This window comes from Centropristis striata, chromosome 22 (assembly GCF_030273125.1).
Source record: "Centropristis striata isolate RG_2023a ecotype Rhode Island chromosome 22, C.striata_1.0, whole genome shotgun sequence".
Taxonomy (NCBI): domain Eukaryota; kingdom Metazoa; phylum Chordata; class Actinopteri; order Perciformes; family Serranidae; genus Centropristis; species Centropristis striata.
Window position 1 is genome coordinate 8,635,033 of NC_081538.1, and position 25,408 is coordinate 8,660,440.

Below are 25,408 nucleotides of genomic sequence, written 5' to 3' on the forward strand. Positions count from 1 at the left end.
TTTCTTTATCTAAATGTATTTTTATTTGAATCGTTTATGAATCTCATAATTCATTTAACATTCTAGGTTGTTACAAAAGTTTTGTTCACAGAAATCGTACTTCTATCTGAATTAAAATGCCTTTATCAAACACATATGGAAAGACAGTTGTTACGTTGACTTTTCATCAATGGGACACAAGCGCTCAGAGTAAGGCATGTCTCTTTTTCAGGTGGGAACTCCCAGTTCTCGCGAGAAAAAAGAAAAGGGAGCAAATTTCTTTGTCCTGGCCTTTTTAACGGCTCTTCTGTAAATGTAGCCGTTGTAGCGTTTCCCGAAGCGAAGACCGAACGGGTTGAAGTTGAATTTACTCCTGCGGTCGTAGCACAGGAGCTGCCGCTGCTCCTCATTCTCCCTCAAGGAGAAACACGGGTTAGCATCCTCCGTCACAAGCTCTCCTGCAGTTCTCCTCCTGAGTCCAGAGAGGACTGATCCTGAGAAGAACAGCAGCAAACATCAGCTCACAGCTGGACACAGACAACAAGCTGCTGAGTGAAGCTTATATTTTCAATCAGTCAATCAATCAATCAATCAATCAATCAATCAAGCAATCAATCAATCAATCAATCAATCAATCAATCAATCAATCAATCAATCAGACTTTATTTGTATAGCATTTTTCATACAAGCGAGATGCAACACAAAGAGCTTTACATAAAAAAGAAAGGAGAAAATAATGATAATAAAAAGATAACAAGACATAGAAACAAACACCCTCCTTCATCCCACCCATCCTATTAAAAACAAAGCACAAACTGAGGAATTGAGCAAGCGCCATCTCAACATGGAGCAGTGAGGAAACACTGGAGGCAGGTTAGAAATAAATTAGAAAAGGGTTAGGTAAGATAAAATAAGATTAATATATATATATAATTAAAAAATTAAAAAAGTAAAAGTCAATAATGACAATGGAAAGTATATATATATATATATATAAATAAAATAATAAAATAGAATAAAATACAAATAAAATACATATAATAAAATAAAAAGATAGGTAAAAAAGATAGAACAATAAATAAATGATTAAGATAACTAGAGCATGATAAAATATATATAGAGAGATTAATAAAGACTAATAAATAGTAGCAAATAAATAAATAAATAAATAAAAGAGAAGATGTAATAACACTAAGATGCATGAGCAGAAAAATCTCTAAAAATGGTTCAGGCAAAAGCCATTTTCTTTATTCTATTTAAATATATACGTATGTATGTATTCTCTGTATAATCTTGGTTTCCAACACGCTGCTGCAGAACCGGAACCCTTTTTTCCTTTGCTTAAAAAAAAGAAGAAGACTGCACACCATGTTACGTTAGTAACTCAAATCACTAAAACCAAAAGTAGAGCTCATTAAAAGCAAAAGTCACGCATTCTAGAAAGTCTGTGATAGTAATAAAGTTACTTATTACAAATAATGTCCCACTATAGCATCTTCTTATTGTTTTTACTATTATAACGACTTTTTGTTATTATCATTATTACCATTATTATAAGAACTGCAACAATTATTTGGTTAATCTAACAATAATCGATTATTAAATTAATCGTCAACTATTTTGATAATCGAATAATTGGTTTGAGCTGTTTTTTTAAAGACAAATTTTCCAAATTTTCTGATTTCAGCTTCTTCAATGTGAATATTTCTGGTTTCTTTGTTCCTTTATGACAATAAACTGAATATCACTTTGGTTTGTGGACAAAACAAAAGAATTGAGGACATCATCCTGTGGTTTGGGAGACTGATTGATATTTTTCAACATTTTATTGACCAAACAACTCAATCAATTGATTAATTGTTTAAATAATCGACAGATTAATCGATAAATGAAAATAATCGTTAGTTGCAGCCCTAATTATTATTATTATTATTATTATTATTATTATTATTATTATTATTAATAATACTTCCCTCTGACATATGCTAGAAATTGGCATAAAAAGGAAATATTGAAGCATAGCACAAGTTCTTCAAAATTATTATTATTATTGTAGTGTGGTATCGTACCAAAAAAAATCTAACCACATTTTTTGACGAATGTAGGTTACTCTTTCCATAAATAATAACATATAATAACATTACTTAGTTTTTAGGTAAGGTTGCCCACCTGTAGCATGTGTCCTCTGTGCAGAGTCAAATCCCGGTCGAGCTGCTGCCACACTCCCTCCATCCTGACCAGCAATCAGTCCGTACACCACAACCAGAGCCACAAGTCTCATGTTTGGACAAAAGATGGAAATCCTCTTTCTTCCTGTCCAAACAATGCAGATTAAAGTGTTTATGTTCACCTACTCAGCAAGTTCTAACATGTCACTCCTATCAGAGCTGTTTTATATTTCAACCAGGTGACCTCTTGCTCCTGCAGCTCACAGCCAATCACAGCCGTCTGTAAATTGCGGCGCTCTCCACTGCTGGTGCTGCTGTAATGTATCACCTACAAGCTCTTCTGTGAAATGGCTTCTCCGTTTGCTGCTATGGCCATTCATCCACTGCAATGTTATATATACTACTGGTCAAAAGTTTTAGAACACACCAACTTTTCCAGAATTTAATTGAAAATTATGCAGTTTAATGTCTCAGTGTACTCTGAAATGAATGCACATTTGCAACATTTAAAATTCTTTATTGAGCATGATAGTGTTTTGAAAGTAAAAATAAAGATTCAAAATCACATTTTATGTTGGACTAAAGGACTAAAAAAAGACACAAAATGACCAAAAAAAGACACAAAATGACAAAATAAGACACCAAAAGACACAAAATGACTAAAAAAGACACAAAATGACCAAAAAAAGACACAAAATGACAAAATAAGACACCAAAAGACACAAAATGACTAAAAAAGACACAAAATGACCAAAAAAAGACACACAATTACTTACAAAGACATGAAAATAATTCAAAAATGGACAAAATAGCTCAAGATTCCATAGAGTTAAGTTTTTAACCCATTTCTTGTTCCTACCGTACTCGTATAATTCTGAAATGTACATTATTTTTCAGTTTTGGTTAAGCTTACCTTTTTTATTTACCTCTGGCAGTTCACCACTTACCTTTGTACCCTTTCAAGCTGTTAATTTGACTTGAACTGCTTGAATTTCAATAAAAAACTGGAAAAACTGGGGTGTTCTAAAACTTTTGACCGGCAGTGTATGTTATGGCAAAAATGGCTAAGTTAGGAACATTTTAAACTCAAAAAAGTGAGGAAAACAGGGCTGAAACATCAGGATGCAGTGGCGGACTCAGGGGTTAACTGTTAATACTGCTGTCTTTTTACTTTATCTACCAGCACCACATCTACCATCATTAGTGACGGACTTCATTGTAGGGTCAGTACCAACATGTTGTCATTGTTCATCCTGTTCTTCTCTGGTTCTTTCCCCTCTCCCTCTATCCTACCTTCCTTTTCTCTCACACTCTATCTACTCTCTTCTGCTTTGTTCATTTGTTCTGTACAAACAACATCAGTTGCAGGTCTGTCCATCTTGGGAGGGGGATCCCTCCTCTGTTGCTCTCCCAGAGGTTTATTTAGATAAAGAAACATGTCTTAGTAAAACATCTTGCAACATGAATTGCGATAACAATAGTGACTCTGTGAATTATTATTTCCTGGGCCAATTTCAAAATCACAAGACATCTGAATGTCATGAAATAGTTGTGAGAAAACTGAAACAATTACATGAAAGAGAATATAGAAAGGGATTCCAAAAATATGCAATTAAGACTATATTAGTACTACTAATATACTAATTTCAACTTAATTGCCTCACAGCCATTCTATCAACTTGAAAATGAACATAGCTAAAATTATACATCAATAAGCTATTGCTGTTTTAATGTTCTCTAATTTTCAGTACATATCGTGAAGTTTTATTTAGTCATCAAGTTCTCCACAAAATATGGGTGGTCATATGATTTTTGGCATGATCTCATGGGAAAAACAGAGGTTGAAAGACTGTTGCACTACACTTATGACAAGCCAGAGGGCTCTATTGGACTGCAAAACAAAAGTAGTTTTACTGGCCAGATGGTCAATAGTCTGATGCAAACAGGCGGCAACCTCCAGGTCTGAGCAGTGAGTCAAACCAGGAAGTGCCTTAAACTGCATTCTACCAAAAATTCCAACAGGGGTCGCTGACAGCGGTTCCAGAAGCATATTGGTCCTTTCTATCTCAATACAAAATCAGTTAACTTCTCACTTGATTTATTACCTCAGAAAAAATTCTCATGACAGCACTATGGTCTCAGTCGCTAGGGAAAAAAACTTTCTTCAAGTCATTATGATTTTAATTGTGTAACTAATGGTCAAATTTAGAAGGAAAAAGATGATAAAGAATCATATGAAAATCAAATGAACATCCCAGTTAATGCTACATTTATTGCTAACATGTTGTTAAATGTTAGCAGCAGCGGCATGTAGTGCAGGGTCGTCAGTCACTTCACTTTTGCTCCTCCACAGTCCAAATATGGTCAACTCCCAGTTTCAAAAAAACAACATGGTGACGTATGAAAAGAAAGATGCCGACGAGTGTAACGCCGAACTCAATGCCTCAAAATGGCAGTCCACAAACCAACGGTTGATGTCACGGTCACTACTGATTTAAAATCTACAAGAGTTTGCAAGAACAATTAAAAACACAACTAGAAACTGTAGGGAAGACTAATGAGAGAGTTTCCGTCTGTGTCCCTTTAATATCCTTGAGAACCACTGTAGTCTTATTTATCCAATTGTTAGAAACCGTCTTTTTAAGGACATGTAAAACTGTAAAAATTTTAAGCTTGTGTTAACCACAGACCTTAATTCAGGCATCAAACCAAAAACCCACACAAAATCCTAATTAAGTTTGAGAGACTAGACCCCAGAGCACTAAAATAATAACTTGAGTTTAAGGACTTTGATATGCCCGCTAAAATTCTTATTGGCCCCTCCCCTCCCTGCAACATTTTAAGAAACAGCTCTGCTTAACATGATCATTACACTGTATAATGAAGCTGAATAATGCAAACAACTAATGTATTTTTGTATTGACAGGTTTTCACCAATTTAGGAAAATTTCACTTTTACAGTGTATTCATTTGTTATGTCATTGTATTATATTTTTATTGTTTTCATAACAGAAACATATATACAAATTATATATACAAATTAGAGATAATTGGTGGAGCTACACAGAACAACACATGTTTTTTTTTTTGACAGAGTTTTTGACATTAGACAAACAAAACAAGGGTATAACATAAATGGCACAGCAACAGAATAGCACTAATTCAGTCAGACTGTAGAATTAACTTTCTGGCTAACAATGTTGAAAGGGAGCTAGCCTTAGCTTCATAACTACTTTTTACACTATCTGGATTAGCCACTCCAAACAACATGGTGAACGGGTCTGGGTTACATGGATGATTAAGGGCCTTAGTGAAGAACTCAAACAAGGATGACCAGAATGGTTGTAGCTTATGACATGACAAAAATAAGTGGGATAGTGTTCCCTCTTCACTTTGACACCTAATAAATTGGGGTGACATATCCCAAAATATTTTCTGTAATCTGGAGGGAGAATCATGTAGTCTATGTACTACCTTGAATTGTATCAAATGATGTCTTGCATTGATTGAGCTACCATGGATATTCTTGATACAATTCTCCCAAATCTCAACTGAAATTTCCCTATCTAATTCTCTCCCCCAAGCCTCTTTAAATTTGTCCGACGATGTGTTATTCACATTCTGTATGATTCCATAGAGTTTAGATATTGCCCCTCTCGTATATGGTTTGATTTGACTAAAACTGTCTAATGCTACGTGCTGATGTTTATGTTCGTATTGTGGAACATGAGTCCTCATTAAATGTCTAAGCTGTAGTTATCGGAAAAAATTGGAAGCTGGGAGCTGGAATGCCAGCAAAATTACCCTCAATAAAACATTTCTCAATGTGATAATACCTTTCTCTCTCCAGTTTGAGAAGACTACATCATCCAGTGCAGGTTTAAATGCATGGTTACAGCAAATAGGAGAATCCAAATAAACTTTGGGCATTTTCAAAGTTGTTATTACCTGCTTCCATATCTTTAAAGACTTTTTAAACATCTGACCAGGAATAACTGTCATTTAGAGTGGGTGTGTCCCCCCTGTCCTAGTAGGCAGGCCTGCTTTTATTCATCTACATTTCACAATCAAGCAACCCCGTGTGTGTGTGTGTGTGTGTGTGTAATGCAAATATTCCCTCCTGCTAGCTGGAGGTCAGCCTTAGTAGGTAATGTGTAAGTTCTTTGCCCCCATCAGTCCTGTTTATCTTGTCCTGGAGGACCTCCACCTTTAGGTCTGTTGGAAGGATTTCTCCACAGACTGCCACAGTTTAGACGGTTTAGGTAGTATTTTTCTGCCCCCCAGGCTTTTAAAATGCCGCTGACTCGTTCCCTGTCAATGACATCCCTGAGCGGGGTGCTGCCCGCCTGGGAGGACAATGAGCTGCCGATAGAGGACCTGTTGCTCTTCGAGGTGGCCTGGGAGGTCACCAACAAAGGTCAGATTACAAGTGGAATAAAGCTTTCATTTTGGAAAGAAATTAAATGTTTGAATTGATGTATCCATGGAGTAAGCATGTGTTAAAGTGCAGTAGACCAAAATATTCCAAAATTAAACGATACCAATATTGTATATTTAATTTTACAATAATTAAAACAGGTGCTGCAGATTAATTTCAAGAATTTAAGTACACAGTCTGAATCCAAGAGCTATAATGAGTTGAAAACATAATTCTGGCAGTAAAATGTATTATTTCTCTTAAGATTTCTCTGATTTTATAATGAAATTGCATGAAATAATATCTAATTAATACAATGTGTCCACTACACTGCAAAAAAAGAAAAGTTGGGTGAACTCAAAATTTCAAGGCAACAAACTTCGATAAAATTTTAAGTTGGACAATTAAACTAAATATTTTAAGTTTTGTCTTTGAGTTTGCTCAACTCTGAATGTCTCTGGCACGATTGTACCGCCGCTATGAAATGTCAGCTAATGTTGTGACCACAATTTTGAGTTAGCATTGATACGCTAATGGCTACTCTTGTAGCTGTAAGCAGCGTCGCTAGCATCAGTTAGCCGCTAGCTTTCGCTGATGACCAAATTTCACAACAAAGAAATAAGAGTTAGCAGAACTATTGTCCCTTGTTGTGAACCTCAACTTAAAGATATAAGTAACAACAACTCACAAACTTGTTTTTGAGCAGACAACTGGCTTCCTTTGTTGTGCTAACTTACATTATTGCCCTAAATGTCAATATTGTTTTACCAAATTAAATCACTGTTTTAGGCCAAAAAATACAAGTTGGCTTTTTTGCAGTGTAATGCTTATAATTTAGCGCTTCAGTCAGTAGAATTGTTTTTATTCAGTGTAAAACTGTGTCTCTTCCCATAAGTCCTTAACCCCTTAGCGACAGCATACTTTTTTGGACATTTTTTTCCCCTTGAAGAGGCTGTAGTGGGCTCAGTTTTAAGGCTAAAAAAAGATAAAAGGATGCTGATATCAAATGAAACAAGAAGATCTATGGAATCCATTGATATGAACCAATCCGTATCTAACGGGGTGAAATAACGTACCAAAGTTGGGCTATTTTAGCGAGGAGATTTTCAAAGCACTGACCTCTTAATGAAAATGGGTTCTATGGGTACCCACAAGTCTCCTCTTTACAACCGACACATGTGGCAAAAACCACATAGTTTTCCTCTTGCATTAAAATGTGTTTTTCTGTATTTTATTATTTCTTTGTACTGGGGTCCCTAAACAGCCTGAGAATTGCATAAATTGGACACTAGTAAGCTAAGATTCTTGTGTCAGTGAGCCCAATTTTATTAATGTGTAATGATGTTGGTCCCCATGGTAGCCATTTGGGGTGCTGAGAGGTTAAAGAGCAAATATAAAAATCCAGTAAGCATGGAGACTGAGTCTGCCCCCACTGAAGAGTTAAACATTAAACGACAGATAGTAGTGAAAAGAGGAACAAAATTACTTTGGCCACTTGAGCCTCCTGTGTCAATAAAAAAACAACCAATAACACTTTGTGTACTCAGTTGGTGCCTGAGCACAGATTTAGATTTAGATTTAGATTTGTCTTTATTAATCCCACAGTGGGGAAATTTCTTTGTTACAGCCGCAAAAAATGTCACACAATTTTTAAGATAAAGAGAAAAAAAATACAATCTAAGAAAAGGCATTAAACAATATACAATATACAACAATATATATACAGCTTAGTGCAAATTAAGTGGAGAATGTGCAGAGTGCAGATTATATGCAAAAATGTTCAGGTTGTGCTGGTGTTGTACAGTCTTATGACAGCTGAAATGAATGACCTGCGTGACATCAAACAATGGCAGTGAACAATTTGAATGAATAAATTCCTAGACTAGAAGTTTCAAAATGAGCTAACTTTGGTGATGTATGTCACTACTGATAATGGTTATATATACCTTTACTTCTCCTAAGCCTGGAATGAGACAGAGCTGTACTAAAGAGATTGCTGAGGATCTGTCTGTACTTTTGAGAATCAGGGATGACTCCATCAACTTTTGGTCTTGGCACCAGTATGTGACACACAAAGATAATAAAAAAAAGTATCTTATATGGCTTAAGTATCTCATTAGATTGATATCCATCCCTCTAATAGAGTTCGACAGATACAGTCATGGAAAAAAATATTAGACCACCCATGTTTTCTTAATTTTCTTGTTCATTTTAATGCCTTGTACAACTAAAGTTACATTTGTTTGGACAAATATAATGATTACAACAAAAATAACTCATAAGAGTTTAATTTAAGAGCAGATATTTAGCCATTTTCCATGGTTTTCTTGATAATGATTTTGGTTATCATCAAGAAAACCATGGGAAATGGCTAAATATCAGCTCTTACATTTTAAAAACATCTTTATAAACAGTATATACATGTATGCAAAAATATGCTGGCTCGTAATTGTTTTTAACTAAATAGCAAAAATACTTTTTATCCAAAAAGCCATATGTAGACTTATAACCTCTAAAGTGTTTCTGAAATGGCTTTCTTTATTGTAAACTGATTTTGATTTTATAGCAACTGCAGCACTAGCATCTCTGAACTCTGCATATTCAATATCTATCAGTCCCTTTGCCTCTATGCAGTATATAGTTGTCAAACTGTTTGGAGGTTATTTACCATTCTTGTGTTTTCGCTGCCACCAAGCCTGCTCTCTGATGCAGTCAAGACGTCATTATGGGCTCACTGATAGTTGATGGTTGTTCAAATCAATATTTGCCAAGTTGTTGCCACGTGATAGAAAAAAAAACACATGTTCCACATGTTTTGACCTGTTGTAAGATAAAGTTTTGTCAATGTTTGACAAACTACACAAAATAGTCAAGCAAGGTTTACGAGAGGTCGATTTGAGCAATTATGTTTCATATAGAGTATTTCAACATAGAAGAAGCACAGACTTTGCATTTAAGTTTTTCTACAGACTGACACCTGTAGCAGTAATTTCACGTCCAGAATTTAACAGAAATAATTCAATGGCTTATTAGCGTTTACTCAAGGGAGTGGGTGGTTTAACAGGAAGAGCTTTAAAATTTGCAATAAATTTGTAAATTAATTAAATTAATAAAGCAGTAAATTCTGAAAAACTATGCATCATCATTTTAAATGAAATTCAATTTAATGAAGGAGACAAAAGAAAATTAAAAGGTATAAATGATTTTGCTCTTCAACTAGGGATAACAAGGCCATAGTGAAAGGGATCATTGAACAGGTGAATGGATTCATGGGACCAGTTTTTTATTTCAATTTTTACAACTTTTATTGTTTATCTGCATGAAAACATCTGCCATAGGACCTTGACCAAGGTACATTTTAACTGTTCTGGTGCATGGAGAAGGGGAAAAGCCTTAAGATGTCAAAACTCCCGCACACTTCTGGTTTATTGAAAATAAAAAAAGTTTTTTGTAAATGCTTCAAAGCTTCAACCAAATTTTGATGTGCACATGTCCATCATATGAATATTTAAATGTGGAGAAGAAGTTAAAAAAAACATCATCACACAACTTCAGAACTGTCTTTTCCATTCACTTTATTTGAACCTGCAGTTGGAGGAATCTACACAGTGATCCAGACCAAAGCCAAGATCACAGTGGATGAATGGGGTGAGAACTACTACATGATGGGTCCCTACTTCGAACATAACTTTAAGACCCAGGTGGAGGGCTGCGAGCCTCCAAACCCTGCAATCAGGAAGGCCATGGACGCTCTCATCCAAAACGGCTGCCAGGTGGGAAAGAGTGAGTGAGTGTGGGTGTGTTAGACATTGACAAAATATCTTATGTCTAATGTATTTCAGAAGGTGTCGAGTGCTGTCTTAGTTGTAATATTTAAATAATTGCTAAAAAGTCTAGATTAGGTCTAGAGCGGGTCATCCATTACTTATATGATTGGACTTATTTTGTATTCCAAGTCAAAGTGTACTTGAGCTGTATATTTATCCAATATTGCTCCAAATGTATGTGACTATGAGAGGAAAAATTGTAAGTCACAATAAAAAAATAAAAATAAAAAAAAGTTTACAAAAAACTTTAAAAAAAAACTTAAAAAAAATTGTAAGTCACTTTGGACAGAAGGTTCTGCCAGATATATACTGTGATGCCGAGTTAATTTTTCCAAAGCAGTACTACTAATATTCTAGCAACTACTAAAGGTAAAACCATGATTAAAAAAAAAAAGTTTACAAAAAAAGTTTTTTAAAAAAGTAAAAAAAAAAAACGTAAAAAGGACAGTGGTGGAAGAAGTATTCAGATCCTTTACTTCAGTAAAAGAACTAATACCACACTGTGAAATGACACCACTCCGCTCATTTTAACTACCTAATAAACTTTTAAGTGGTTTAATTTATAAAAATGCGTAGTAATTTTAAATGTATCATGTTTTTCATTTTAAATCTTGACCTGAAAAGTAACTAAAGCTGTCTAATGTAGAGGAGTAAAAAGTACAATATATGCGAGCTATCAAGTTGTTGTTTGGAATAATTTATATTTACAATTCCAATTGCATACATTGTTGATCTAAATATTGTTACAGATATTTGCATAAATGTAGGCAAAAAAAATGTGTGATCTCAAGGGTGCTCTTATCAGAGTCCATTTTCAGTGTACCCCAGCAAAATGGTACCTCTCTCACAGTTTTTTTTTTCTCCCAATGTTGATCCTGCAGGTTCATTTTGGCCGCTGGCTGATAGAGGGCAGCCCCTTTGTGATCCTGTTTGACATAGGCTCTGCAGCCTGGAACCTGGACCGTTGGAAGGGAGACCTTTGGGAGACCTGCAGGATAGGCCTCCCCTACCATGACCGAGAGGCAAACGACTCGCTCATCCTGGGCTCCCTCATCGCCTGGTTCTTCAAAGAGGTCAGCGTTTTCAGCATACTGTTAATCACAGTGCTTATTAATGAATACGCCAGTTTTTATTTTGTAATATTCTACTACCACAAGCCACAGCTTTTAAGTTAGTTACAATATAAACTTGGACACTGCTCTTTCCAACTCATATGCAATATTTTGTTTTACAGTTAACAGACCAGCTGGGAGACGAGCCCAATGTCATTGGTCATTTCCATGAATGGCAGGCTGGTCCAGGGGTTATTCTCTGTCGCTCTCGCAAGATTCCCATGGCAACGATCTTCACTACACATGCCACCCTGCTGGGACGATATCTCTGTGCTGGGAATGCTGACTTTTACAACAACCTAGACAAGGTGAAAGGTCAGGGGGATACACATATGAGTGTACATGAAAATGCAGCTTCTGCATTGTTTTCTCACCTGGAGTCAAGTCTTTGAGTATAAGCTATTGTCTAACCCAACTATGACTTGGTTTGGTGAAAACATACACTAAGAGCAGCATTTTGCTTTGTGTTTGTTCAATACAGACTCAGCATGCTTGTCCTCCGTTGCAGAATAACAGTCCTTCTACTGGCTCAACTGTTCATGAAGTGAAAGTCAATTTTCATTAGTACATCGTACATTCAATTCATAGCAGTACAAACAATCTTTATTATCACGGCAGTCACTTGCAACAACATTGTGTTTGCCACTTAAATACTTTAGTTCTGGATACTACCACAGCAACACCCAGTGAACAGACTAAATAACATTTACACTGTTTGTTTGTATATTTTGGCTGAAAGCAGAAAAGATCTTACCTTCAACATTTATCAGGGCGAAGCTCCTGAACTTGCTGATGTCTTTGGCTTCAGTTCCTTGGGGATGAAGATGCTAGACAAGATGTTACTGCTTCGTGCCACTGAGATGGAATGCTTGATTTTTTCCCAGGCTGTTATCATGAGGTACCACAGCAGTTGTAGCACATTGGGGGCAGTTCTCATAGAGCTTGTAGGGTAATCCATTGTGGCTTGGGGCTGATGGGGAACTTGCCTTATCCAAAACATGCCTGGCTTCATTGAGCTTGGTGTGCATAATGTTGAATTTGGATGTCGGTGGGGCAGAATGTGGTCACTTTCTCCCATCTGCATCCACATTGCATGAAAAGTGACAAATGCTTTAATGTGAAGAATTTAAAAGGAGAGAGGGGAGTTTAAATCCTGCCTACTTTCTACCACTGCACACATCATAAATTACTGCATAAATCGGGCCCATTCCAACTCTGTGTCTAAGATGTTGTTTGGCAACAAGCACTTAGTTTGAAACTCACTCTGATGCTTTTTTTCCCAGTATACAGTCCATCAAATCCTGTTTCTCTGTAAAACTAAATATCTACTTGAAAGTGGATTAGAATTAACATTTACAGTCCAAAACATTCCTTATGTTAATACATTGTAGATGTCAGTGGTTGTATGATTAATGTTTTCAAAGGGACGTTTCATTAGTCATCATGGTGGGAGAACAGGTATCTTCAAAAGTCCATATTTTTTAAAATTGCTTTATAAGTTATTCAGCAACAACTGAAAGCATTCTACAGGTTTTTGAAAAGGTCCAAGTGGTTAGAAAATGATCTCACATGTAACTCCATGTCAGAAAAAAACACATGAAATCCCAATATTATTCATCTTTTACCAATAACCTATATATTCCCATATGGATATAGAGCTCTCCCATTTATTTTAACTTGTCCAAATGAGCAACATATCAAAATCAGCAAACCATGAAAATAGCTTTATCCTTTATATTTTGGACATACATTTAAACAAAAAATTGTGAACTTGAACTCAGTGGCACACATAGTTCATAGTTCCTCTGTTTCATTAGATACATATTCACTTTCAAAGATTCAGGCCAAAAAAACATTGCCTTTTACAGCCACTTAGAGCTCATTAGTGATGTTGAGTTGTGTGTGGAGGGGTTAGTGTGATATTTGTAATTGGCTCTGCTCTGCTCGCATCCTAAAGGTCAGCATGGAGCTAAAGGCCACACACTTGCTGACTGGATAATTGATAGGTGTTTGTTACCCTCAGCCTGAACAGGCAGTCAAGAGGAACTTAACATCTATTCTATTTATGGAATCATATCAATAAGCTTTTTCAGTTTTGTTGAATGTGACACACTAAGCAGCAGGATAGAGGAAACAAAGCAGAACATGAAACCAGAGAGAAAGTAGTACAAATAGATATTGTAAATTAAATAAAAAAGGTAAAACAATCTTCACCTTTTTTGTTTTAATATGACGTGTAGTTTTAATAATCAAAACTTTTGAAGTTTAATTAGCAGTGGAATACTAAATTTGCAGTTTGATTGACATCCACTTGTTCACGTTGCTCTCTGTTAAAAAAAATGTGTTTACACACCTTTAGCCACATGCAAAATATGATAAACATACACAGTTGAGCTCAAATACAGGGGCAGTGTAGCAGGTCTGCAGCTACCTTTTGTTTTCCTACATGTTCTTCTTCTTCTTTTTCCTCGTTTTCTAGATATTACTTTTATTAAGGCCCGAGCACAAAACTGAAAATACGAGGAACCCATTTGTTTTTTGTAAAAAATATTATTATTATTATTATTATTATTATTATTATTATCATTATTATGCTGCCAGATGAGATATTTAAGGTTCATTTGATACTCAAAGGAATTTTGTGATTGTGATTCATGCATGAATGTTTTCTTTTTTTCTTCTTCTTAGTTTGCTCTTATTGCTGTGTGAACAACAAAAAGCGGGATTCATGAAACGTGTGTAACAGCCAAGTGTGCTTTTACAAGATAATGTTGAATAAATTGGATGCAGCCATGTGCCAGCCAATTTGTAATTACCTTAGGAAACAAATTAATGACAAAGAAATATAAGAAATTTAAAGAATTATAAAACCTCAAGCCCTTCATTAAATAAATGCCATGTCATTTTTGTAATGGATATGGAATATATTATAAGAATCTGTGTGTGTCCTAGTTCAACATTGACAAAGAGGCCGGTGACAGGCAGATCTACCATCGTTACTGCCTGGAGAGAGCAGCGGTCCACTGTGCTCACGTCTTCACCACAGTTTCCCAGATCACAGCTGTGGAAGCCGGGCACATGCTCCACAGGAAGCCAGGTGGGGAAATTTTCACTGTTGCACCTTGATGTCTAGGCTGTAGGTGAGTCTCAGAGTCAAAAAAGGATCCTCAAATAGTTGAATTTGAACCATAATATGTCATAGACACCTGCCAACGAACTGTAGTCAAGCATACTCAGAATTCAATCGAGGACAGAGTGTGTTTCCAAGGATGTCTTTATATGTATCCTTCTCTGCTGGGAGTTTTGAAAATGGTGACTGACATTACAGAACCCATCTCCATGGTAACTCAAGCGCTGCTCCTTTTGTGAAACTGAGTAGCGGCCAAATTCAGCTCCCTTTCTACTTCTTCCTACATTTCAACAAAAATGTTTAAAAAAAACCCACTAATGCCAAAACCACATCCATGTCGAGCACTGGTTTTAAAATTGCAGTGCTGAATTGAACATAGGACCTGTCGCACAATGAGGCACACCTGCACACTTGCAAGGCCACTTCATTAGTGTGTGTGTGTGTGTGTGTGTGTGTGTGTGTGTGTGTGTGTGTGTGTGTGATCTATGGAATCTTGCCTTGCCTCTGTAGGACCCGATTCATAAACCCCCTCATTATCAGTATACCTAGGCAAGTCATACATCTTTGGATCTAATAGGTCTCTAGTATGTGTTTGTAAAGTTTCATGAAGCTGTGAAGATGTCACAACAGGTACAGCGAGGTAATGATTCCAAAAATGAAATGGCTACTATGAGGACATCATCAAACATAAATAAAATTGGGCCAGTTGAATCCACAAGAGCCTCAGCTTCCAATATTACCCACTTTTTGCAATTCCAAGACTGTTTAGGGTTCCCAGTACGCAGAAATATTCAAGTACCATAGGTACCAGAAACAACAGCGTTAGGAAATGGAAGTCAGTGGACCTAGCCTATTGGCAGAGCAGCCTGTCAATCACAACTCTTTTTCAGATCGTCTATCAGAGTTTCAGACCATGGTTTTCAGAGTTTCAGCCCAACTCTGCCAAAAAATCACTTGACTTGCTGGTCAGGAATCTCATTACACAACACTTCAAACCAAAGTTTTGATCTTGCAATTTTTTAAATTAGATTTCAAGCTTTCAAAGACTGAGTATCAACTGTTCATTAATTCATTATCCCTAACTGCCTATCCAAACTTGGCTTGTGGGGGGCTGGAGCCAATCCCAGCTGACTTTGGGCAAGAGGACGGGTACTAACCTTGGACATGTCACTTCTACTGTCATTTTTTATGAATTGCTACTATGACTATTACCATTAGTCATATTCATTCAATCAATATACTGTGCATGCATGAATAAGTCACAGCAAATTAAGTGGTTCAAACGTAAGCCACAATTACAAGGAAATTATAGGACTCGGCGGTCTGTCAGCTTAAAAAGACAGCAATTTTTAACAGTTGATTCGTTCAAAAGAAAGAAACATTAAGGTGAACAAATCGTACTGAGTATGGCGGGACACAAAACAAAAAGGGAAAAAGGAAAGAAAACAGTTGGTTGCTCTTCCGGCAAGTTAAAGATTGTTAACTAGGTGGAATAAAACATGAGCGTTCTGTCACCTCCTGGTGCGATGATGAGTCACTGTGGAGAGACGTCATTTTTGAAATTGCAGTGACGTCACAGCCACATCACAGTCTCTCAACTGATCCAGGGTGGGGTCAGGGTTTGAGCATGTGTCAGACTTGGCACATAGGTGTGAAAAGGTGAGATTTCATTGGAAGTGAAGTCCAATCTATACACTCTTTATTTAAAACAAAGGGAGAATACTGATAGTTTGGCCCAGGACAGGTGTGAAATCAGACTTTCTCTATTCCATGTAAGCCTAGGTTTAGGTTTCCCAGTTTACATGGGAATTTCTCTTTCCAAATTTGGTTCACTGTTGATCCACCCGTTGATAGTTTGGGCTGAAGTTGCACAAGGTCAGATGTCCTCTTTCCCTCTGCCCTCCAGCTGGCTTCAGTATGATGTGTAGTGTTATGTAATACCAAGGGTTGAGGGTAAGTCAATGAGAGGAAGTGGAACCACCATTAAAACAAAGCATTTATGTTTCATTTTAAGCAAGGTGATATCAATCAGTTGATCTATTCAGCCAACTATCCAGACATCTACCAGCCAGCTTAACATGAAAGTTTAAAATGTATGTTCCCCAGAGGATAAAGCCAAATATTTTAAATGATCCCCTCCACCTGTCCTTCAGCACCACCATGAGGACATACTTACCAAATAGCTCTCCTATGACTGTGTTGATACAGATGTGGTGACCCCAAATGGGCTGAATGTGAAGAAGTTCTCAGCCATGCATGAGTTTCAGAACCTGCACTCCACCAGCAAGGCCCGCATCCAGGAGTTTGTCAGAGGACACTTCTATGGGTGAGTGGAGCTGTGACTAGATGCTCTACGGTCGGTTGATCAGTCTGAAGAACTTTCCTCACCCTCTCACAGCCACAGATTTCTTAGGAGGGTGAAATTAGTCAAAGAGGTCAAGTGCCTGAAATATTGTGTGTGTGTTTGTGTGTGTGATACGCATGGATGCATGCGAATTCATGGTCGAAGCTATTGCAAATATCTGCTTGTTTCCATATTTCCTGAAACAATGTGATTCACAAAATGATGAAAACCTGACTGGAGAGATGTTTACCTTTAAAGCTCATTGTAATTGTTAATTATTTTCCTTCCGTCAGTCATCTAGATTTCAACCTAGAGAAAACCCTCTTCTTCTTCATCGCCGGACGATATGAGTTTTCCAACAAAGGAGCGGATATTTTCCTTGAATCACTGTCCAGGCTCAACTACTTACTGCGGGTGAGGTCCTTTAGTTCTTTGCATTCACAAGCACTCTACTCTATCCATAAAATGTGCAGATGTATAACTTTAAGAAAAGAGAAAGGACAAGGCTATATCCTTCAGCTTGCATTCCTGTTGAAACCATCAATTCCTCCTATTCCCCCCCTTTTTTAAAATTCCACAGGTCCACAGAAATGATATGACAGTGATATGTTTCTTCATCATGCCAGCTAAAACCAACAACTTCAACGTGGAGTCACTGAAGGGACAGGCAGTACGAAAGCAGCTCTGGTAAGTATTTGATTAACACTCTAACCCAGATCCAGATCCAATTGCAAGGAATGAAGCATGCATCCCCTAGCCTGGGTATACCCATGCTGCCTTGCACGCTCGATTTTGATTCGAACTGCGAGGCGGCATGGTGTCCATGGCTGATTCTTAGCCCTGCTTTTGTTATCTAATCATAGAACGGGGAGGGACGACAAGATTATGACGCGTACTATTCGACTGACGGGAGCTTGTAGTTTGCTTACGGATCCAACATGGCTGCTGCAGACGCAAAGCTCTCTTTGGATCTAGCTGTAGACAGTGTTCTTGATAGTTTAGAGCGAAAGTTTATTTTAAAAGAAGAACAACGTTTGGCTTTACACTTCTTATCACCACCAAAAAGGATGTTTTAGCCTTGCTTCCAACAGGATTTGGCAAAAGCAACTAGCCTGTTAGTGGCTAAGCTAATTGACATGATTGGCTAAGAGCTACGTACAGACGCTTATGATAGACATTCGTAGCGCCCAAAAAATGGCTCTGGACGATCGTAAACCACGCCTCCTCTACGGAAAAATGAATAGGTGGTCTCCAGACTATAACTCATTTGTGATATAGTCTGGCGTTAGTGTTTATAAATCTTTATTTGACCAGGGTAGTGTCAGTGACAGCATAGCTTCTTTTTTTTACTTTCAACTTTACAATTACAGCAATTAAGGTGAGGACACTGCCCAGTACAGCTGCAATCTCATCAGTTCCATGCAGACTACCTAAACCTCCCTAATCAAGTTTTTAGAAATCTCTAGACCATAAAATTGGACCTCAAGGATAATAATAATAATACCTCGGGATTCTGTTTTAATATTAGGTTCACCACATGGATGTGGGTTTGGATTAGCAATGCTGGTGAAGTTTAGGATTTTTGGGAAAACAGTAAATGAAAAGGTACAATTCTAAAAAACGAAGAAAAAAGTTTTTCATTCGACTTTCACAGGGATACAGCTCACACTGTGAAGGAGAAGTTTGGTAAAAAGCTGTATGATGCTCTGTTAAAGTAAGTAAATGGAAACTGTAAGTAAACCCACAGCTTTATTGAGTTTACACTATGTAGTTCAACATTGGTTCTCTGTGATGGATGGTTTTATGTTTGTGTTTTATTGTTTTCTCTGTACTCAGGGGGCAGATTCCCGACATGAATGCCATTCTAGATCAAGACGACTTCACCATTATGAAGAGAGCCATTTATGCTACTCAGGTAGGGCATTTCTCTTCCTCTGTTTACACGAAACATATGGAAGAAATATCCTATCTTTATTCAAGAGCGTAGATTTTCAGTTTGAGAGCATGATTTCATTCCTTTTCAGTGAAACAGCTCCTTCTTGTGGTCAGATTTATTCACCTCAGCCTCACATTTTGTGCTCACACTCAGATTTCTGCTGCTTTCTTAAATTAATAAATAACTGTTACAGTTATAGAATTTGTGTAACCAGCGTTAATTTAAATTTACATGTATGGAAATGTGGCTGACACACTACTGAAGAGGCACAAATGCATACAGGAGAAACCAGATTAAATTCAATATTTTTCTCTGACCAGTGGTTTTAGTTATTAATCTTGATGCAATGAACACACGATTAATTGACTGATTATTGATCAACATAAAAATCCCTGAGGGGAAATTTTTTGTTGTTGTTGTGAATGCCAAGAAGGCAACAAGCCCGGATGTAGAGGTGTGCCATATCGTATCGTTTATGATAATATCGGTATTTTTTTTTTTTATGGTTAAAATTATTTAATGGTTAAATTTTATGGTTTTAATCACAAAAAGCTACTCACTCCCTGTTGCTAAACACATGCAGCTTTCAAAATAACAGCACGGTGTGTTAAGAGAATCCACCACAGAATTTACAATACAAGACTGTCAAAACAAGATGCCTTAAATAAAACATACAAGAACCTTTATTCTCCTTTACAAAATGTCATTAAAATATGCCCCCCGGAACCCCTAAATGGTTATTTTTATTATTTGCTCATACTCAAGAGTCAAGAGTAAATTTTTTGTATTTGGCAACTGTTGAGATTTGCACTTCAAACTACATTTTAGATTTTTAATTATTTAAACAGACTAAAAAAATACTTTTTAAATATTTCCTAATATCGTCAAGAATATCATTTTCGCAAAAATAGCCTGAAATATCGTGATATTCTTTTAGGGCCACATCGCCCACCCCTACCCGGATGGTATCCCAGGCAGGCTTCTCAAGGATTGTGCTCACCAGCTCGCAGAAGTTTTTACTGACATCTTCAATCTCTGCCTGGTGCATGCTATTGTTCTGGCCCATCTGAAAACTGCCACTATCATCCTAGATTCATAGAGTGTTGAACCTCGCTCCATCCTTGCTTGTGAAAAAGTAAACCTTTCGAGATGCTACTTTTATACCCAATGAAACTATCGCCTGTTACTGATTAACCTGTTTGCCTGAGGAATGTTTGAAACAGCTGTTTCTTGAGCATTCTTCAAAGTCATTGTCAAAAGGGATTATCGTCACATTTTCTTCACATTTTACCCAGCCTCCCAACTCATTGGAATCATGGTTGTAGATCTAATAACGGTCATATAATTTGTCAGGTGTGTAAATTTAGTGATTGAAAATCCCAGCATACACAATCCAGATACCAACTGACCACTTGCTGCTTTTTAAACAAACTATGTATGCAGAGACACGGCCTGCCTCCAGTGACCACTCACAACATGCTGGACGACTCAACAGATCCCATCCTTTCCAACGTGAGACGCATCGGCCTTTTCAACTCCAGGAATGATCGCATCAAGGTAGACAACATATCCTGTATACTTCCTTTACACGCACCTCATTAAGTCATGACTTTCTTGGCGATGATGCAGTTAAACGTTTGGACATAAAACCATTAAAACTAAATATGACAGGTGTGTTAAAAAGTGGATTCCACTGATAAATCCAGTTTTCCTGCACTGTAAGAGGGGAAAACCTTAATATTCACAAAGTTTGTGATGAATGACAGGTTGTTTCTTCATGCAAAATAGATTTGTTTTTTAAATTTCAATCAAACTGCTTTATTTAAGGGGTTTAGTGAAGGTGGGTCATTTTTGACCCTTGGGACAAGTGGTGTATACAAAAAGTTAGGACAACGCAAGGGTTAAGTCCCAAAGGTGACAAAGTACAAACTAAATATTTTTATTTCCAGAACCTCTTATTTCAACTCTAAATCTTTCTAAAAATGTCATGCTGCAATATTTCTCGTAGATTATCTTCCACCCTGAGTTCCTGTCCTCTACCAGTCCTCTGCTGCCGATGGATTATGAGGACTTTGTTCGTGGCTGTAACCTTGGAGTGTTCCCCTCCTACTATGAACCATGGGGATACACGCCTGGTAACTTTACATTGTAACCAATAATAAGCAAGCACACATGTATCTGCAAAATACAGAGTGCAATGTCAATAAAGGTGATTCTGATTCTGATGTGGACATTTGTGAAACAAGTACTAGAACAACGAAATTAGCCATCAGCCCGTCCAAACGTATACTTAAAACACACATACAATATGACAGAGGTGGACAGGACAGGGAGACCTAGATGAAAGGAAAGAAATACAGCACAACATGAGGAGAGGAAAGGAGGAAAAAATTATGAAAAAACCCTCAGCAACATAAGCACATACACAATACACTTCACAACATGAACAGACTTATGACATGCCACAGGGGAGGGGGAAGCCAGCATAGTCATAGCCAGCCATTAGGTCCTGCAGCCATTGAGGCGCTGGTCACAGACCAGCTTGTCTCGCTGGGGGTACGAAACGGCGAAGGCGTGGGATAAGGGGGTGGGTGGGGCAGTTGGATGTTTGCATATATGTTTATGTGTAGGAGTTTGGGTGTGTAAGCCTGAGACCCGCCTTTGCCCTTCACCCAATCAGTCCGTGTCTCAGCTCGCTGGAATGTCAAAAGCGATAACATAGCAGTTGCTATGGAGACAGCATTGATCAGCTACATGAGACTGGATTTTTTTTTTGTCAAAGTTCTGTATATTCAGTATACACTTTGTAATAAGGCAAGTTATGTGAGCCTATGAAGCCTGGAAACCAGTTCAAACAAACATGACACATACTCTATGCAGCATCTATTCATCATGCGCTTTGCAATAAGGCAGGCTGGCTTAGACTTCACATTCTATGTAAACATGACACCCTGCTGGTATCCTAACAGTGAGCTGTTATCTCCACAATCTAGCATACTGTTCGATGTAATTAGATGGCCATGTCACATTGGGTACACAGATGCAATCAGATTTTGGTAGCTATACCTTTTCTGAGCTGTGCTGTACTTCCCCAGGTGAATGTACTGTAATGGGAATTCCCAGTGTGACCACCAACCTGTCAGGTTTCGGCTGTTTCATGGAGGAGCATGTGTCAGACCCTGCTGCATATGGTATGCACACACACACTCACACACACATGACTGGACTGTCAACATGATGACATTAATCTTTATATTTCTTGCTTCTCCTCCACTGCCTCTTTTATTTATCACTGTCTCTATCAGGTGTTTACATTGTGGACCGGCGGTTCCGTTCAGGGGAAGAGTCCTGTAACCAGCTGACCCAGTTTATGTTCAGTTTTTGCCAGCAGTCTCTGCGTCAGCGCATCATCCAGCGGAACCGTACTGAGAGGCTGTCTGACCTGCTGGACTGGAGATACCTCGGACGGGTCTGTTTTTGCTTAGGTTGCCCCTACTCACCCATACTTATAGTAATGATAACCTATAGTCTGTAGTGTCTTTAGTCCTCAGTGTATCCCCTCCTGCCTAACAACTTCCTTTTTCATGTTGTAATGAAATTGTAGTACACTTAAAGGTAAAATGAGTATACCATAATAAGATATTCAGTCAAATTTTGTTAAGTTGTTAACTAAAATCTCTGTTGATTTGTGATTTTCAGTTCTACATACATGCCCGCCATCTCGCATTGAACAGAGCTTTCCCAGACAAATTCAAGATGGACCCCATGGCCCCTATGAAGGTGAGAAATATTGAACAATAAAATTAGTTTGTGAATGAGTAACTAACTTGCAAATAGTCCCGGCCCTAACCAATTTGGCGTCCTAGGCAAGATTTTATGCATCGCAGTAAATTTCACTGCCAATTTACATATACTCACACAAGAAACTGAATAGCTTGGTCTATGACATTTTATTTTATTTTTAGAAAGCAAGTTGCCCAATCAGAACAGTTAACAAGTAGATATTAAATTAGAAATAAGGAATCACAAAACATCTAATTAAACATAAGTAGCCTACACAAAGTATAATATTTAACTAACCACAAAATAGGAATTGGGGCTTAGGAAAGTTTCCCATAGGATGTTATGAGACTATGGTGGGGGGACCCGAACCATGTAGGGGGGTCCTGGGGCCCCACCTACCCACCCTTCTTCTTGTATGTTTTATTTAAGGCATCATATTTCATCAGTCTTCTTCTTTTGTGTTGGATCCTGTTAACACATCCATGTGCTCTTATTTTGAAAGCTGCATGTGTTTAGTGTTTAGATCAATTTTAACAAATGTTTCCCAGTTCTTTGATTCTGTACCCAGGTCTGACACTCCTATTCAAAAGCATGGTAAAGGCCCTATCAAATGTATTATATAGTATATCTAGCAAGAGTTCTCACTGAAGAAACAAGGGAGCAACAACTTCAAACACCTTTAAGTTGTTAAGCACAACTTCTAAATGGTGCTTCAAATAGAAAAGCATCTATTGGCGTCTCATAGTGAAATGCTTTCTAAGAATATTTAACAAAGTCTTCCTCTAACTGCGACTGAAACACACAGTGGATACTTTTGGATTTTTCCCACATTTGTCAGGCTTTAATTGACAGCCTAACATTTGGATGAATGACAAGACATCACAGTGGAGTGTGCTGATGCCAGTTCCTGGAGAGTAACGTAAACAAGACTCCCCCATCTCATTTTGCTCGTCCTTCTATGATTCAAGGACCATGATAAATATGATATCTGGTTCCTGGCAAACCATTTTTAATACCAAGAAGGAAAACTAAAAGAGGGGAATAAGGGAAGGAAAGAATAAGAATGGGGAATGGGAAAGAGAGAGTGTGAAAGGAAAGGAGGAGGGGAGAACCAAAGAGAGAGAAAAGCAAGTAAAGAATTGAGGAAATGAAGGAAGGAGTGGATGAAGGGAAGACAGAAGTGAGGGGAAAATATTAAGGAGCCAACAAAGGAAAAAATGAAAGAAAGAAGGAAGGGATGAAAGAAAGTTGCACAAAGGCAAGAAAGGAGTAAAGAGTAGAATGAAATGGAACAAGGCAGAGAGCCATAAAAGGGAAAGAAAGGAAGAAGGGAAGGAGGCAATGACTAGAAGGGATGGATGGATACAAAAAGAGAAAAAAGGCTGACAATTGATGTCTGAGATCCCTGATGTTGCAACCTCTAAGCCAGTAGTTCTCAACCTTTTTGATTCGCGACCCCCAATCTAACATGAATGTTGTCCGCGACCCCCGCTCACTGAACACAATCTCACAGTTCAGATCATACAAACTAAGTTGATACGACACATTTTGTACAAATAATGAAGCACAAAATGACCCAAAAAAGAAACAAAATGACCAAAAAAGACACCGATTGACCACAAAATGATCAAAAAAGGACACAAAATGACCAAAAAAAGACACAAAATGATCAAAAAAGGACACAAAATGACCAAAAAAAGACACAAAATGTCTAAAAAAAGACACAAAATGACCAAAAAAGACATTAAATGACCAAAGGAATAAAACACATTAACACTTCAACACAGAGCTGACTTCCAAAATGATTTGGCGACCCCCAGAAATAATTTCAGACCCCAATTGGGGTCTGGACCCCAAGGTTGAGAATAGCTGCTCTAAGCAGCACATGAATGCACCATCTAAATATTTTGAATGCAAGTATACAATGGGTTGGAAGTCCAAGAAGCAACTGATTTTGATGGATAATTTATTTACAAGTTTGACATCTCTGCGAGGTGGAAATGAATGAATGAAACAAAAGCTGCTTGAATGGCAGAAAATTGCAGTATAAAGTATAATTGCAGTATACTTTATGAAGTGAGCAATTAGGAATAAATCTTTTGTCTCGACAGACAGAGGGTTTCCGCTACCCGAGGCCCTACTCAGTGCCCCCGTCTCCCTCTGCTTCCCTTCACTCCACCCCCCACCACAGTGATGAGGATGATGATGATGAAGAGGCCTACGATGAGGATGAGGAGGCTGAGAGGGACCGGCTGAACATCAAGGCTCCCTTTGCGCTGGGTACCGTGCCATAAAGAAGAAGCAACCCGGACAGTCAGGAAATTGAAATTTACCATGAGTAGCTGCAGATAATGAAGTCACCCAGTGTTTTTGATTGATGTGTTGAGAAAAATTTAAACCATGAAAGTTTGTGAAATTGAGATAAAAATAATAAAAGGCCGTAAAGTGCTATGGAAATGAATAGTCTTAATAGTGCTGGTTTGAATTATACCCCCTGCTGATCCAGGTCCATCACAAAACTCTCCTGTTGTAAAGCCAGGAGCACGTTTAATCGTGCTGTTAACCAATCTTGGCCCACTGGTGTTTTCAATTGAATTTATCCTCTTAGTCAGGTTATACAGAACAAACATGCTGTCTTTAACCCACAAGAACCCAGACCTATTCATCCTAAGTAAAATGATGGGGACCAAGTGGACCACTTAGAACACATTT

General features: G+C 37.7%; 2 protein-coding genes across 2 annotated transcripts; one reads left to right on the forward strand and one right to left on the reverse strand.

Annotated features, from left to right (window-relative positions):
* Positions 1-10,148, reverse strand: kiss2 (kisspeptin 2). Its single transcript, XM_059326221.1, has 3 exons — positions 9,233-10,148; positions 2,149-2,292; positions 1-473 (listed from the first exon to the last, which is right to left on the reverse strand). The coding sequence occupies exons 2-3, from the start codon at positions 2,258-2,260 to the stop codon at positions 208-210; spliced, it is 378 nt and encodes a 125-aa protein (XP_059182204.1). The 5' UTR covers positions 2,261-2,292; positions 9,233-10,148; the 3' UTR covers positions 1-207.
* On the forward strand, positions 6,324-25,359 carry gys2 (glycogen synthase 2). Its single transcript, XM_059326220.1, has 16 exons — positions 6,324-6,564; positions 10,156-10,337; positions 11,273-11,464; positions 11,626-11,811; positions 14,456-14,600; positions 16,842-16,959; positions 17,271-17,391; positions 17,558-17,664; positions 18,632-18,691; positions 18,814-18,892; positions 20,357-20,470; positions 20,922-21,048; positions 22,009-22,104; positions 22,219-22,382; positions 22,613-22,693; positions 24,808-25,359. Exons 1-16 carry the CDS (start codon positions 6,441-6,443, stop codon positions 24,988-24,990), a joined length of 2,079 nt encoding a protein of 692 aa, XP_059182203.1. The 5' UTR covers positions 6,324-6,440; the 3' UTR covers positions 24,991-25,359.
* Positions 25,360-25,408: the final 49 nt, after the last annotated feature.